Here is a 13,988-nt window from a genome sequence, read left to right as displayed (position 1 = left end):
AGAACAAATAAAAACAAACTTTAACTGAGATTCAAAGAGTTCATTTGAAAACAAAAACAACTTAATGTACCAATGTATCAATGTACCTATGTACCAATGTACAAATGTACCTATGTACCAATGTACCAATGTATCAATGTACCAATGCACCAATGTACCAATGTATCAATGTACTAATGTATCAATGTATCAATGCACTAATGTATCAATGCACTAATGTATCAATGCACTAATGTATCAATGCACTAATGTATCAATGCACTAATGTATCAATGCACTAATGTATCAACGTACCAATGTACTAATGTACTAGGGGTGAAAATAAAAATAAAAATCGATACAGCATAGTATCGCGATATTTTGCGCGGCGATATTGTATCGATACACGGACGCCAAGTATCGATCTATTATTATATAATTTTTTTTTTTTTATAGAAAAATCAAATCAATTGCTTTTTCAGTCCACTAGATGGTGCTGAGTTATTTTCTGGTGAGGTCAGCAAAGGTCCCGGGTCAGCGTGATTGGTAGGAAGTTGGTGAAAACAAAGATAGAGACATCTGGCCTCACAACGGGGTTAAATCTGCCAACAGTAGCCAGGCTCATGGGGAGAGTGCAGTGCATAACTGGCTCTCTGCCCTCGACGTCCACGCATCGCAAGTTATACTGAGTTATATAACTCTTATATCCTACTTATATAAGTTATAGTTCATATACTGAGTCCACACGTTTGCATTTAGTTAAGTTGGACTATGTAGTAATACAAACAGTTCAGTTTGTCAGGTTCATGCAACATTTATGACATTGTTGGTCAGTCTGTCTGCTTGACAATCATATTTTGCTGCAATAAAAATGATTGAAGTGAGATGAACAGACTGAAAACTTTATCTTATTAGATAAAACATGTTGACAGTTTTCCTTTGGGGACATAATTTGAAGTTGAAAAAGTAATAAATCGCAATATAGGCCTATGGTATCGCAATTCTCAGAAAATCGCAGTATCGTGATAATATCGTATCGTGACCCAAGTATCGTGATAATATCGTATCGCGGAACCTCTGGTGATTCCCACCCCTATAATGTACCAATGTATCAATGTACCAATGTACCTATGTACCAATGTACTAATGTACCTATGTATCAATGTACCTATGTACCAATGTACCAATGTACCTATGTACCAATGTACCAATGTACCAATGTACCAATGTACCTATGTATCAATGTACCTATGTACCTATGTATCAATGTACCTATGTACTAATGTATCAATGTACCTATGTACCAATGTACCAATGTACCTATGTACCAATGTACCTATGTACCAATGTACCAATGTACCAATGTACCAATGTACCTATGTACCAATGTATCAATGTACCTATGTATCAATGTACCTATGTACTAATGTATCAATGTACCAATGTATCAATGTACCTATGTACTAATGTATCAATGTACCTATGTACTAATGTATCAATGTACCAATGTATCAATGTACCTATGTACCAATGTATCAATGTACCTATGTACCAATGTACCTATGTACCAATGTACCTATGTACTAATGTATCAATGTACTAATGTATCAATGTACCTATGTACCAATGTACCTATGTACTAATGTATCAATGTACCTATGTATCAATGTACCTATGTACTAATGTATCAATGTACCAATGTATCAATGTACCTATGTACTAATGTATCAATGTACTAATGTATCAATGTACCTATGTACTAATGTATCAATGTACCTATGTACTAATGTATCAATGTACCTATGTACTAATGTATCAATGTACCTATGTACTAATGTATCAATGTACCAATGTACTAATGTACCTATGTATCAATGTACCTATGTACCAATGTACCAATGTACCAATGTACCTATGTACCTATGTACCAATGTACTAATGTACCTATGTATCAATGTACCTATGTACTAATGTATCAATGTACCTATGTACCAATGTATCAATGTACCTATGTACCTATGTACCAATGTATCAATGTACCAATGTACCAATGTACCTATGTACTAATGTATCAATGTACCTATGTACTAATGTATCAATGTACCTATGTACTAATGTATCAATGTACCAATGTACCTATGTACTAATGTATCAATGTACCAATGTACCTATGTACTAATGTATCAATGTACCAATGTACCTATGTACTAATGTATCAATGTACCTATGTACTAATGTATCAATGTACCAATGTACCAATGTACCAATGTATCAATGTACTAATGTATCAATGTACTAATGTATCAATGTACTAATGTATCAATGGACTAATGTATCAATGTATCGCCGTATTGATGATGTACTGACGTACTGCCGTATTGATCCAGTGGTTATTTGGTCTTCTTGTCGGAGGCCAGCGTGTCGTGAAGTTTAGAAACGCTCTTCTCAAACTGGTCCATGGACAAAGTCCCGTTCTCATCGAAGAACGCCGACACAGACTTCGTGAACTCGGCTTCACGGAAGTTCCTCGACTTTCCATCAGAAAAGGAAACTCTGAGAGAGTACTGGTCATCAAACCTGAGACACAGAGTACACGTTAGTACATCTACAACTATAGAAACCTGAGACACAAAGTACACGTTAGTACATCTACAACTATAGAAACCTGAGACACAAAGTACACGTTAGTACATCTACAACTATAGAAACCTGAGACACAAAGTACACGTGTGTGTGTGTGTGTGTGTGTGTGTGTGAGGACTCCATCATCAGAGTGCATGATGGGCAAAGGATTCAGACCGTTTGAGGGAGGAGGAGAGCTGCCACATGTGATCCGGATCCATTCCAGCTGGATCCTTTTGCAGAGACACCAGGAAGATGTTCTTCTCCTTGTAGGAGGTGTAGAGGGTCAGGATCCCCATCATGATGAAGTACGTGATGGAGGGGGGGCAGTTAGGGAACAGACACCATGACATCATCACCCGTCCTCTGTAGGACGCCGGGTTAGAGTAACATTCATACTCATCAACACAAACTCATCTTCACGTGATTCAGGATTTACTAGAACACGGTTGGGAGAGAACCTGGGTCCTGAACAGAGAACCTGGGTCCTGAACAGAGAACCTGGTTCCTGAACAGAGAACCTGGGTCCTGAACAGAGAACCTGGGTCCTGAACAGAGAACCTGGGTCCTGAACAGAGAACCTGGGTCCTGAACAGAGAACCTTGGTCCTGAACAGAGAACCGTGGTCCTGAACAGAGAGCCTTGGTCCTGAACAGAGAACCTGGGTCCTGAACAGAGAACCTGGGTCCTGAACAGAGAACCTTGGTCCTGCAGCAGTCAAAAGATTCACAAAGATTCACATCAAAGCTCCGTGAGACGTGAAGTCTTCATCATCGTGGTCTACAGCAGTGGTCTCCAACCACCGGGTCATTTGGTACCGGGCAGGAGGAATAAATATTATATTATTTCCGTTTTATTGATTATCAGTCTGAAAGAAGTTTTATTTTGAAAAATGACCGGATTCTCTCCCAATTTCAGCCGCCTGTGCCTCTTGACATGTCAAGACGCTCGTCTCGGTCACGTGATACGTTACCTCAAACATTAAGCCCACAAACTAACGAAAATTAGTAAATAACTTTTGGAGAGCTTCTTTGCAAAGAGGAAAGGCCACTAAGGAGAACTACACCTTCCAAAAAAATGAAAGCTTCATTTAACAGACAATATCAGGAGTCTGATTAAATATCAGGAGTAATTCTGATGCGCCAAACCCGCTCTGCAGAATATGTGGCGAGAGGAAGATCAGCTGCTGGAGATTGTAAATGACGGTGGCCTTAAAAGTATGTCTGAGACAACAACTCTGCTGGTGTTTGATTAAAATCAAGGCTGAATATCCTGAGATCACCACTAAAGCACTGAAAACTCTGCTTCCATTCACACATCCTCTCTGTGAAGCGGGATGTTCTGCAGTGACAGCAATCACAACTAAACGGAGTAGACTGGACATCAGGAACAGACTTCGGGTGTCTTTGTCTCCCGTTACCCCCAGATGGACCGTCTCGTTGCAGAGAAACAAGCTCAGGGCTCCACTGATTCAGCGTTATTGTGAGTTGTAGTTTTTATGCATTTTATATTTGTTTTCATGCCGATCGTATTTTGTTTTGTCGTGTTTATCTGCCACACCTTGAAGTAGTTTCTCATCTGTCCACTAATTATGAGACATAGCTCATAGTTTGGTTGTTGCTCCCTGATCTCAGGCTGGTGTTATCATTAATAATCTTACTGACATTAATAATTCTGTTGACGTCAATTTAGTTTGTCATGTTTGCTGATATCTCAAACACGCTCCTTTAGATCCCAACAACACCACACAGACCACCTCATCACTCTCATACAGGACCAGGGACCCGAGACCAGAACAGGGACCTGAGACCAGGTGGTCTCGGTGCCTCAGAAAGATATGAGATGACACAGCAGGCCAGGACCGGCCTGGACTCTGGGAACGGGTGCAGGAAGTCCCAGACCAGAGCCAGCATGGCAAACAGACAGGAGACGGTGCAGATGACCAGACGACCGTCCACCAGCCCGAAGGTCTCCACGTAACCGTACTTCTCCAGCAGCACCTGAAGGGGGCCGACTGGTTATTGATGAACAATTGTGACTCATAATGATAACAGACGACCTTTCACAATAAAAGTCGACCTTCTTCGCAGCGTCATCCAGTGAGTTCTTCACAGCGGCTCCGTCCCATTTATCTATTTTCACTGGTTTCTCATCGATCCTCCACTGAAACAGATTCATTGTTATCAGTATTATTAGGATTCATTATAATATATTGATGATAAATTAACTCTTAAACTATAAATATGACTTTGTGTTAAATAAAATGTATTCAAATTTTAAATGAACTTTTTAAACTAAGCTAAAACGTGATGATTTATAATCTTTGGATCTAATTCATTTCTTAATATCTCTCTCTCTCTCACACACACACACACACACACACACACACACACACACACACACACACACACACACACACACTAACGGGTCTGGTGCAGCAGACTGAGCAGCTTGTCTGCTAACAGTGAACTAAGTAAACGGCTGCAGACTCACACAAAGCTTCACCTGTTAGTGGATTCCGTTTCATTTTAACTACTAAATATATGTAATTTAGCCTGTTAGCTTAGCTTAGCTGGCTAACAGCGGCCCGGAGCTATCCGGCTCACAGAGAGCTGACCTCCCGCTGTCACCGTGTGAACAATGAGCTCCGGAGCTTCTCTTCACATCTCACTGAAACAAATCAAACTGTTATCGCTCACTTTCTCCAGGAGTCCGTTCTTTCCGTTCCTCGCGGCCGCCATCTTGTCTTCTGCTACGAACACGACACCTGTGACCTGGAGGCATCTGATTGGCTCTCAGCGACATCTGAAGGAACCGCCACGTATTAAGGCACGTTATCGCGTGCGCGTACCCGAGACGGACACAGACAAAGCAGAGTGCGCGCGCTCTCTTTTTTTTTTTTTCTCGCACACAAACGTTAAAAAATACAAAAACAATAAATAAAAGGACATAAAAACACAGAAAGTACCATATTTTAATAAAATAAAAAATATATTAAAAATGTGTTACTTAACTCAAAGTGCGAGGAATGTCACTTACTGTAAAACATTCAACGATATTTAATTCATTCATCTTTATTTTATTAAAGTTTCGGGGTTAAATCTAAACTGCTTCAGACATTAAACATCAACTCTTCCTTAAAGCTTTTGTTTACATTTTCACCACAAACAAACACAACTCGTCCAATCACACGACTCTTCTCTCCTGGTCCAGACGTCTCTGAGACTACAGTACCCATGAGCCTCAGCGGCCACGGCGCAGAGTCCAGGATCCACAGCTTCAAAGCACTGAAAGAACGTCCGACAAACGTTCAGACGGGAAGACCGTCAGCACAGAGGCGGACCAGTAACATAGTGGGAGGAGATACTGGGCCCCTAAAGACACAGACCTCCAGGAACCCCTGAAGACCACAGACCTCAAGGATCCCCTGAAGCCCCGGACCTACAGAAACCCCTGAAGACCACAGACCTCCAGGAACCTCTGAAGACCCAGACCTCCAGTGGCCCCTGAAGACCCCAGACCTCCAGTTTATACAGCAACAGCTCTTTTTAGATTTTTGTGTTTATTCCGTTGGTCCTCCAGAGATGAGAGTTCACATGTCGGACTGCAGCTGGTTCAGTTTTTGGTGATTTGCTGGTGAAAAGATCAAATAAACGTTCACTTTCTGTTCTTTTTCCTCGACAGCGTTTTAAAGTTTGCCGTCGTGTAAAAACATTCAAACCTTTTTGTCACTTTGCATATATGAACCTCTTCCTGTCCTTCTTTGTGCCGAGTCAGCGGACGACTCGCTCTCTAGTGCTTCTTGTTGATTCGTCGAGACCTCCTCAGGCCACGCCACCTGCGGTGGTTCTGGTTGGACATCCAGGACCGCAGGAAGTACTTGTCGGGGCTCCTCCGGCGGTTGGTGGTCTGGTTCTCCCGGTCGAACTGTCTCTGCAGCTTCAAGGCGACGGCCCGGTCCTGTCGCTCCTGCTGGATCTGACGGACGTACCGCTCGTCGAAGGCCTCCTGGCTGGCCGACCGGCTCCTCTTCAGGTCCGAGTCCTGCTCCGAGTCCAAGTGTTTGGTCTTCTGTTCCCGCTTCTTGCCCCTCCTTGAGGTAGACTGGTTGTGGAGGCTACTGTCGGACTCCTTCCTCGGACTCTGCGAGTCCTTTGGCACTAATTTACAGGACTGGAAACCGGAGTTCTTAGTGTACGGTGAGAACGACTGTTTTCGGCTAAAAAGCGCTCCGCCACTGCCGGATTCAGGCACGCCGACCGCCGGCTCAAAGTCTGAACCTCTGAAAGTGGTCTCGCTGCTGTAGCGGATCGCAGGGACCCGGATCTTCACGGACTGTTTCTGGAAGGAGTCTGTGTCTCCGGCTGGAGGTTCGAACAGCAGCCTCCTCTTGTTGGCGGCCCTCACTCCGCCTCGTCCCAGCGGGGACCGCCGGGTCTTGGCGTCCTCCCCCCCCGTGCCGGTCTTGTTGTGGAGCTCGTTGACGGGGCTCGTCAGCGTCGCCTTGGAGTTCACCTTGAGACTCTGGCGGTCCAGTTCGATCTGCCTCCACTTCAGCAGGACGGCGGGACTGGCCTCGTAGCTGGTGGCCCTCTGCAGGCCGCGGGTCAGGTTCCTGGGCGTAGACTTCACGATGGTAGGCTCCAGCAGGCGTCCGTCCGGCAGGCGTTTGGGCGGCGTGCACGGCGAGCAGACGATGGGCTTGAAGTGGTTGAGTTCTTCTGAGATGCTGTCGTTGCTCTCGGGGCTGATGGAGCGCTCGGGGCGCGGCGGGGCGACGCCCACGGGGGTCGACGACGAAGAGACGACGGCTCGCCAGGCCAGCCGGCGGTCGGCGGTGATGGGAGCCGAGACGGAGCGGCTGTTCTCCGAGGAGAGAAGGATTCCTGCTGAGGAACTGTGACTCATGCCGACCTGAAGGAACCAAAAGGGGGAACAGAGACCTTCAGGTTAGGAAGAAAGAAACTAAACACCAAACGTTTGTCAGTGAGTTCTTGTTTACACATTAAAAAGGTCAATAAGAGGGATTTAAATGTTAGTCAAAGCTTCATGTGTTACAGCTGCATTCTCTCTAGTGACCATCAGGGGACGCTATATCATATATACAGTTGTGTGAAAAAGTGTTTGCCCCCTTCCAGATTTCTTATTTTTTTGCATGTTTGTCACACTTAAATGTTTCAGATCATCAAACAAATTTAAATATTAGACAAAGATAACACAAGTAAACACAAAATGCAGTTTTTAAATGAAGGTTTTTATTATTAAGGGGGAAAAAAAATCCAAACCTACATGGCCCTGTGTGAAAAAGTGATTGCCCCCCCCTGTTAAAACATAAATTAACTGTGGTTTATCACATCTTTGGAAAGCTGAGTTCAATTGCTCTAGCCACACCCAGGCCTGATTACTGCCACACCTGTTGTCAATCAAGAAATCACTTAAATAGGACCTGCCTGACAAAGTGAGGTAGACCAAAAGATCCTCAAAAGCTAGACATCAAAAATAAGAAATCAGGAAGGGGGCAAACACTTTTTCACACAACTGTATATATATATATCTATATATATATATAGATATATATAGATGATATCGAGGTTGTGTAACTCACTCGGTCCATGAGGGCCGGCTGGGTGACCACCTTCGTCTTCCCTCCTCGGTCCTCCACCGGCTCGCTGCAGCTCTGACTCCTCTGAGCACCACTGAAGAAGAAGAAGAAGAAGACAGTCAGCCGGTCTCACAGGCGTGTGTCACGTGGTAACGGTGGCTGAGCTCACCTGGAGAGGGCCGCACAGTGTTTGGTTTTCCTGATGAAGGCCGAGATGTTCCTGATCCTCCTGCTGAGCGGCTCCTCGTTCTCCGAGTCCGACAGAACTCCCTGAACAACAACAACAACAACAACAATCAGAGAAGACAATAACAAGACGTTTGAGGACGCAGCAAAGCATCATGGGAATCCTGAGGATTCATAGAGGTCACGTCCCGATAACTTAAGATCCTAAAATCCTTCATCTGGTGAAAACTCTTAAAAACTGGATAAAAGTCACTTTGTGAGCTTCTGTTTGACAAACACGATGCTGCTGCACTAACAGGAGGGGACAGGTGAGCAAATGAAACGCACCTTTATCTGCATTCTAATGACAGATTTATGATTTAAATCATCTGTGATATTAAAGTAACCAACTCAACAACACACACATATATATATATATATAGTATATGTGTATATACATACATATATTTTATAATATAAATATATATATTTCTAACACAGGTCTTACTGGCTCTTCGTCGTGTTGGACCGACTCGTCTTTCCTCCTCTTCACCTCGTCTCTCTCCTCAGACACCAGCTGGAAACACAAACCTCCGTCAGTCTTTGAACTCACCGAGCCTCTCTAGCCTGATGCTGCATTCACTGACAGCAGGAAATATCAGACTCACCTTGTGTTTACCGGTCGGTCCCGTTAAAACATCACAACATTTTGGGATGAGAGCCGGAGACACGAAGCGCTCTGAAGAGACAAACAACACAATCACATGATTCATTAGTTCACCCTCTTTATGGGGATGGGAACATGAATTATTAATTATGAATACATTAGTCTGAACTCACAACTAACAATCATTATTTACAGTCTGAACTACATGAGAACATATTTGTCAGGTGTTTCCTTCACACATTATATTATTATTTATTAATAGAGGATCAGTATCTAGAGAATATGTAGATGTTAGTGTATTAAGATATTAAACTAATCACACTTTTATATAAGATAAAATAGAACTTTATTAAGAAAACACAAAACACAATAGAATAAAACATATACGCACAATAGAATAACTATTATTAAGTGTAATAGAAATAATACTGACACAAATAACACTGTGACACAATAACAATAAGATTAAATGAATGAAGTAAAATACAACAAGAGTAATAATACAAATAATATAAAGTAACAGCAAATAGAAAAGTAATATTTATAAAAGAGTTCACAGTCGATTTAATAACATTGATTAATGTTCAGAATCCTCATCTTTATCTTTCGTACGATGATCACTATGAGATAAACACATAGTACTAGTAGTAGTACTACAGTACATCAGCTCCTCCTACAGCTGGACAAGTTTGGACAAGTCCCCTCACCCTTCTGGTGTTGGAGGACTTGTTGAAGAACAAACACCTTTATTCTTCCATCACGTGACTCCTGAGTTTTTACCTGAGTGACGTCATACACACCTTTATTCTTCCATCACATGACTCGTAAGTTTTTACCTGAGTGACGTCATAACCTCCCTCTCAAAACTAAACTTTATTCTAAAGTTCTGCTCTTGTCTCCGTGTTTTTTTCTCGCTCTGCCTCCGGTTCCGAAATCAAACGCACCCTAACCCTCCGCGCTGACACATCCGGGTACTAAGCTGTGGTCTCTCCGGTGAACACACACTCACCTCTCCGGTTGTCGCGGTCCCTCCTGCCCGCCGTACCGCTGCTCTTCTCCGGGTCGCTGCTCCTCTCCTCTCCGCTGCCGGGCCGCCTCTGGGTTCGTCGGAGTCGACAGGCCGGGTGACCCTCCGCGCACTTCTTCTTCTTCTTCGCCTCGTTCTCCGGCGGACTGGACCCGGATCCAACGGACCCGCACCCAGCTACGGGGCCGTACCGTTGCTTACCGGAGGTGGCCGGTCTACCGGGCCGTTCAGCGGACCCTGCGGTCGCCATCTTTCCCTGGTGAGTCTTCTCTCTCTCTCCAGTTCGCTCAAAACAAACCCCGCCCTGCCGCCGCCGAAACTGCGCGAGCGCTGCGCAGATTGGACGCGCGGTGCAGCCCGCCAACCGCGGAGCTGGGACGCGGCGCGAGCCGTTCTCTGATGTCTTCTTCTTTGAGGTTTATTGGTGATTGGCAAACAATGAATTGGTGCATTACCGCCACCAACTATGAATATATGACTAATATTATTACATGTAAAACAAAAAGTACATTTAAATCACGCTAAAACGTGTATAAATTCAGGAATGCAATCATTAATTAAAATTGTGTGTGTAGCTATGTGTATACATCTGTATAATGTATCAGAGTTCAAGTATTAAAATACATCTTCATCATCTTTGTCCAATTAACTTGTAATTTAATACATAAAACAAAGTAAAATAGATATTTTCTTTGGCTTCTAAAATATTTTAACAGTATATTGTTCATCCTCCAACACATTCTAACGTTTGTTAATTAAGTAATTGTCAGAACTGGGATAATTAATAAACATCTGTATTTAATAAAATCAACTCATGTAAGTTTTATTGTGAAACGTTTTATTTCCGGGTCTGCAGGTGGCAGCAGAGTGCTGCTAAAACCCGGAAGTAGATATAATTCTACCCTCGAAGAAGAAAGGAGGAGGAGGAGGAGGAGAAGAACAACAACAACAACAACAACAACAATGGCGGAGAGAAGTGAGACGAGCCGGTAGAGGACGACGTGAGACGGAGGACAAGTGAGACAGGTAAAATAAACACATGAAGTGAGACAGGTTAAATAAACACGTGAAGTGAGACAGGTCAAATAAACACATGAAGTGAGACAGGTTAAATAAACACGTGAAGTGAGACAGGTTAAATAACTCAATATTTAATATATTTACCTGTAAACTTTAAAATGATGCATTTCTCTGTGAATTCATTGATGAATTAATTGATCGTGATAAACAGTATTTAAGTATTTTGAGAGATGATTCATTATTAGAAGTAAAAATTAAACCAAATAACATGAAAACAAATTGTGGAAATTCCTAAATAAAGTTATTCATTAAACTATTGGGTATATTGTGGCTCTTTTCACCAGTTAAACTGCAGATAATCAGTTATATTTATAATATTATAGGATATTGTAATCCATCTCTACCTACTGAATACATAAGAACCCTTTGAAGAGCCCCTCTGAGTCTATTCACTACATTGAAGGTTTGATCTCAGAACATTAATTCGAATGGAGTTGAATCTCTTTCTGTTTTGGACCCTCAGTCCTCTAGCTGGTGACCTCGTGTCACTAAAACCTCCTCAGGACCATGAAAACCACGATGACACACCTGACTTACCTGCTGCTTTGTGTGTTAATGCCGCTTCCAGTCCCGGTCTGCAGGTCTGGTTCAGGTCCTGGATGCAGGGCGGCAGACCTACGGTGGAGGTGGTTCGTCTGGGCCTGGTCTCCTACCAGGAGGCTTTGAGGCTGCAGCAGGTCTACGTGAACCGGCACCGGTCCGATCCGGCTCACGCTCTCCTGCTGTGTCAGCACCCTCCGGTCTACACCACCGGGATCCGCCACAAACCCTACCCGGCCCCCCTGCTGGACCGCCTCCGCCTGCTGGGGGCCGACGTGCACCGCACCAACCGAGGAGGACTCATCACCTTCCACGGACCGGGTCAGCTGGTCTGCTACCCGATCCTCCACCTGGGCAGCTTCAAGAAGGTGAGAGCAGGTCCATCCGTGCTGGGTTTGATGAAGTTCAACGTGTTTTAGCGTGTAATAATGTTTGATAACGTGTGTTGGCGTGTACTAACGTTTGATAATGTGTGTTAGCGTGTGATAACGTGTGATAACGTGTGTTAGCGTGTGTTAGCGTTTGATAACGTGTGATAACGTGTGTTAGTGTGTGTTAGCGTGTAATAACGTTTGACAATGTGTGTTAGCGTGTAATAACGTTTGACAATGTGTGTTAGCGTGTAATAACGTTTGACAATGTGTGTTAGCGTGTGATAATGTTTGATAACGTGTGTTATGGTGTGATAACGTGTGTTAGCATGTGATAACGTGTGTTAACGTATGCTAGCATGTGTTAACGTATGCTAGCGTGTGATAACGTGTGTTAGCGTGTGTTAGCGTTTGATAACGTGTGTTAGCGTGTGATAACGTGTGTTAGCATTTGATAACGTGTGTTAGCGTTTGATAACGTGTGTTAGCATGTGATAACGTTTGATAACGTGTGTTAACGTTTGATAACGTGTGTTAGCGTTTGATAACGTGTGTTAGCGTGTGATAACGTGTGATAGCGTGTGATAACGTGTGATAATGTGTGATAGTGTGTGATAACGTGTGTTAGCGTTTGATAACGTGTGTTAGCGTGTGTTACCATGTTGACGTGTGATCTGATCCCTCAGAGCGTCCGCTGGTACGTCAGTGAACTGGAGAAAACCATCATCTCCGTCTGCAGCAGGTTTGGTATCGACGCGTCCACGTCTCCTCACACCGGCGTCTGGGTCGGAGACAACAAGATCTGTGCCGTCGGTACGATGACACGGAGACCCTTCTTCTCCTCAACTTCTGTCTGTCGCATTCATTAAATATGTAAACGTCAGACTGCCTCACAGCGATCTGTTGTCTGAGTTGTCGTCTCCTCATTGCGTCCTCGTAGGAATCCACTGCGGTCGCTACGTCACGTCTCACGGCTTGGCTTTGAACTGTAACACCGACATGTCGTGGTTCGGCCACATCGTGCCGTGCGGCATCATGGGTAAAGGAGTGACGTCACTGAGCGCCGAGCTGCAGAGAGACGTCTGCGTGGAGGAGACCGTCCCTCAGCTGCTGGACGCATTCAGGGACCGGTTCCACTGTCTGCTGACGGACGGACAAACAGATAAAACCGAGCGGGACGGCGGAGGATCGTCAGCGTAGAAACTGACTTCATCTGATTTACATGAAAAAAGGCCTTAACCTTTGAAGTGTACAAACTACCTTTAAAAAGCGCCTCTGAATTCGTAGCTTTAAATATCTTTAAGATACAGATTTAACGTTGTCTTTTTACTTATTAAAAATACTTTGAATTTGTACCAAATCACATCATGAAGTCACCTCATTGTGTTACAATCCTTTGTGTCCGTCCATGTAGTGTTTACATCTTAGTTCTGTTGTCTCCATGTGGACAGCAATATTAATGAATGTGGACCTCGGTGTCTTAAAAGTATAATATATTATGTTAAAATCATGAGACAACCTCCGGTTCTTCACGTGTTAAAGCTGCATTCTCTCTAGTGTCCACCAGGGGGCGACTCCTCTGGTTGTATAGAAGTCTATGAGAAAATGACTCTCCTCTCTTGATTTATTACCTCAGTAAACATGAGTTTATGGTCTCAATCTCTAGTTTCAAGTCTTCTTCAATACAGCATGATGTTCATTTAGTACATTATGGTCCATTTAGAGTCAAACAGACCATAAAGCAGGGGATGCTTTAGGGCGGGGCTACACAGTGATTGACAGGTCTCTACCAGATACCTTAACAGCGTCTCCATCCAAATATGGTCACTTCCTGTTCACTGGTTGCAAAACAAACAAGATGGCGACGGACAAAACGCCAAACTGAAGGCTTCAAAACAGCAGTCCACAAACCAATGAGTGACGTTACGTCCACTT

The 13,988-nt window shown here is 43.7% G+C and overlaps 3 protein-coding genes across 6 annotated transcripts in view; 1 reads left to right on the top strand and 2 right to left on the bottom strand.

Moving 5' to 3' along the window:
* Window positions 1–5,412, bottom strand: part of spcs2 (signal peptidase complex subunit 2) — a 5,849-nt gene extending 437 nt beyond the window's left edge. Inside the window, exons 1-5 of one of the 2 annotated variants that reach the window (XM_076076477.1) lie at window positions 5,301–5,412; window positions 4,681–4,764; window positions 4,437–4,601; window positions 2,779–2,909; window positions 2,347–2,556 (exon numbers count right to left, since the gene is read on the bottom strand). In XM_076076477.1, the coding sequence (XP_075932592.1) occupies window positions 2,370–2,556; window positions 2,779–2,909; window positions 4,437–4,601; window positions 4,681–4,764; window positions 5,301–5,342 (609 nt within the window). In that variant the 5' untranslated portion in view covers window positions 5,343–5,412 and the 3' untranslated portion in view covers window positions 2,347–2,369. The remainder of the gene's footprint in view (window positions 1–2,346; window positions 2,557–2,778; window positions 2,910–4,436; window positions 4,602–4,680; window positions 4,765–5,300) is intronic. The other variant, XM_076076476.1, reaches the window with a different exon arrangement.
* A 149-nt stretch (window positions 5,413–5,561) lies between these two features.
* Window positions 5,562–10,363, bottom strand: rnf169 (ring finger protein 169). The gene is made up of 6 exons (XM_076076472.1): window positions 10,045–10,363; window positions 9,037–9,107; window positions 8,877–8,945; window positions 8,373–8,473; window positions 8,207–8,297; window positions 5,562–7,515 (listed from the first exon to the last, which is right to left on the bottom strand). The coding sequence occupies exons 1-6, from the start codon at window positions 10,310–10,312 to the stop codon at window positions 6,394–6,396; spliced, it is 1,722 nt and encodes a 573-aa protein (XP_075932587.1). The 5' UTR covers window positions 10,313–10,363; the 3' UTR covers window positions 5,562–6,393.
* On the top strand, window positions 10,037–13,416 carry lipt2 (lipoyl(octanoyl) transferase 2). Of its 3 annotated transcripts, none has more exons than XM_076076474.1 (5): window positions 10,037–10,321; window positions 10,919–11,088; window positions 11,711–12,050; window positions 12,740–12,866; window positions 12,994–13,416. In XM_076076474.1, the coding sequence occupies exons 3-5, from the start codon at window positions 11,742–11,744 to the stop codon at window positions 13,251–13,253; spliced, it is 696 nt and encodes a 231-aa protein (XP_075932589.1). In that variant the 5' UTR covers window positions 10,037–10,321; window positions 10,919–11,088; window positions 11,711–11,741; the 3' UTR covers window positions 13,254–13,416. The 3 variants fall into 3 exon arrangements, with proteins under 3 accessions (XP_075932589.1, XP_075932590.1, XP_075932588.1); XM_076076475.1 differs by having other exon boundaries at window positions 10,041–10,321; window positions 11,606–12,050; XM_076076473.1 differs by lacking the exon at window positions 10,037–10,321 and having other exon boundaries at window positions 11,080–12,050.
* The last annotated feature ends 572 nt before the right edge of the window (window positions 13,417–13,988 follow it).

This window comes from Anarhichas minor, unplaced genomic scaffold (assembly GCF_050575085.1).
Source record: "Anarhichas minor isolate MPS153535 unplaced genomic scaffold, ASM5057508v1 ptg000057l, whole genome shotgun sequence".
Taxonomy (NCBI): domain Eukaryota; kingdom Metazoa; phylum Chordata; class Actinopteri; order Perciformes; family Anarhichadidae; genus Anarhichas; species Anarhichas minor.
Note: the sequence above shows the minus strand (reverse complement) of the source record. Positions and strands in the feature narration are given on the sequence as shown.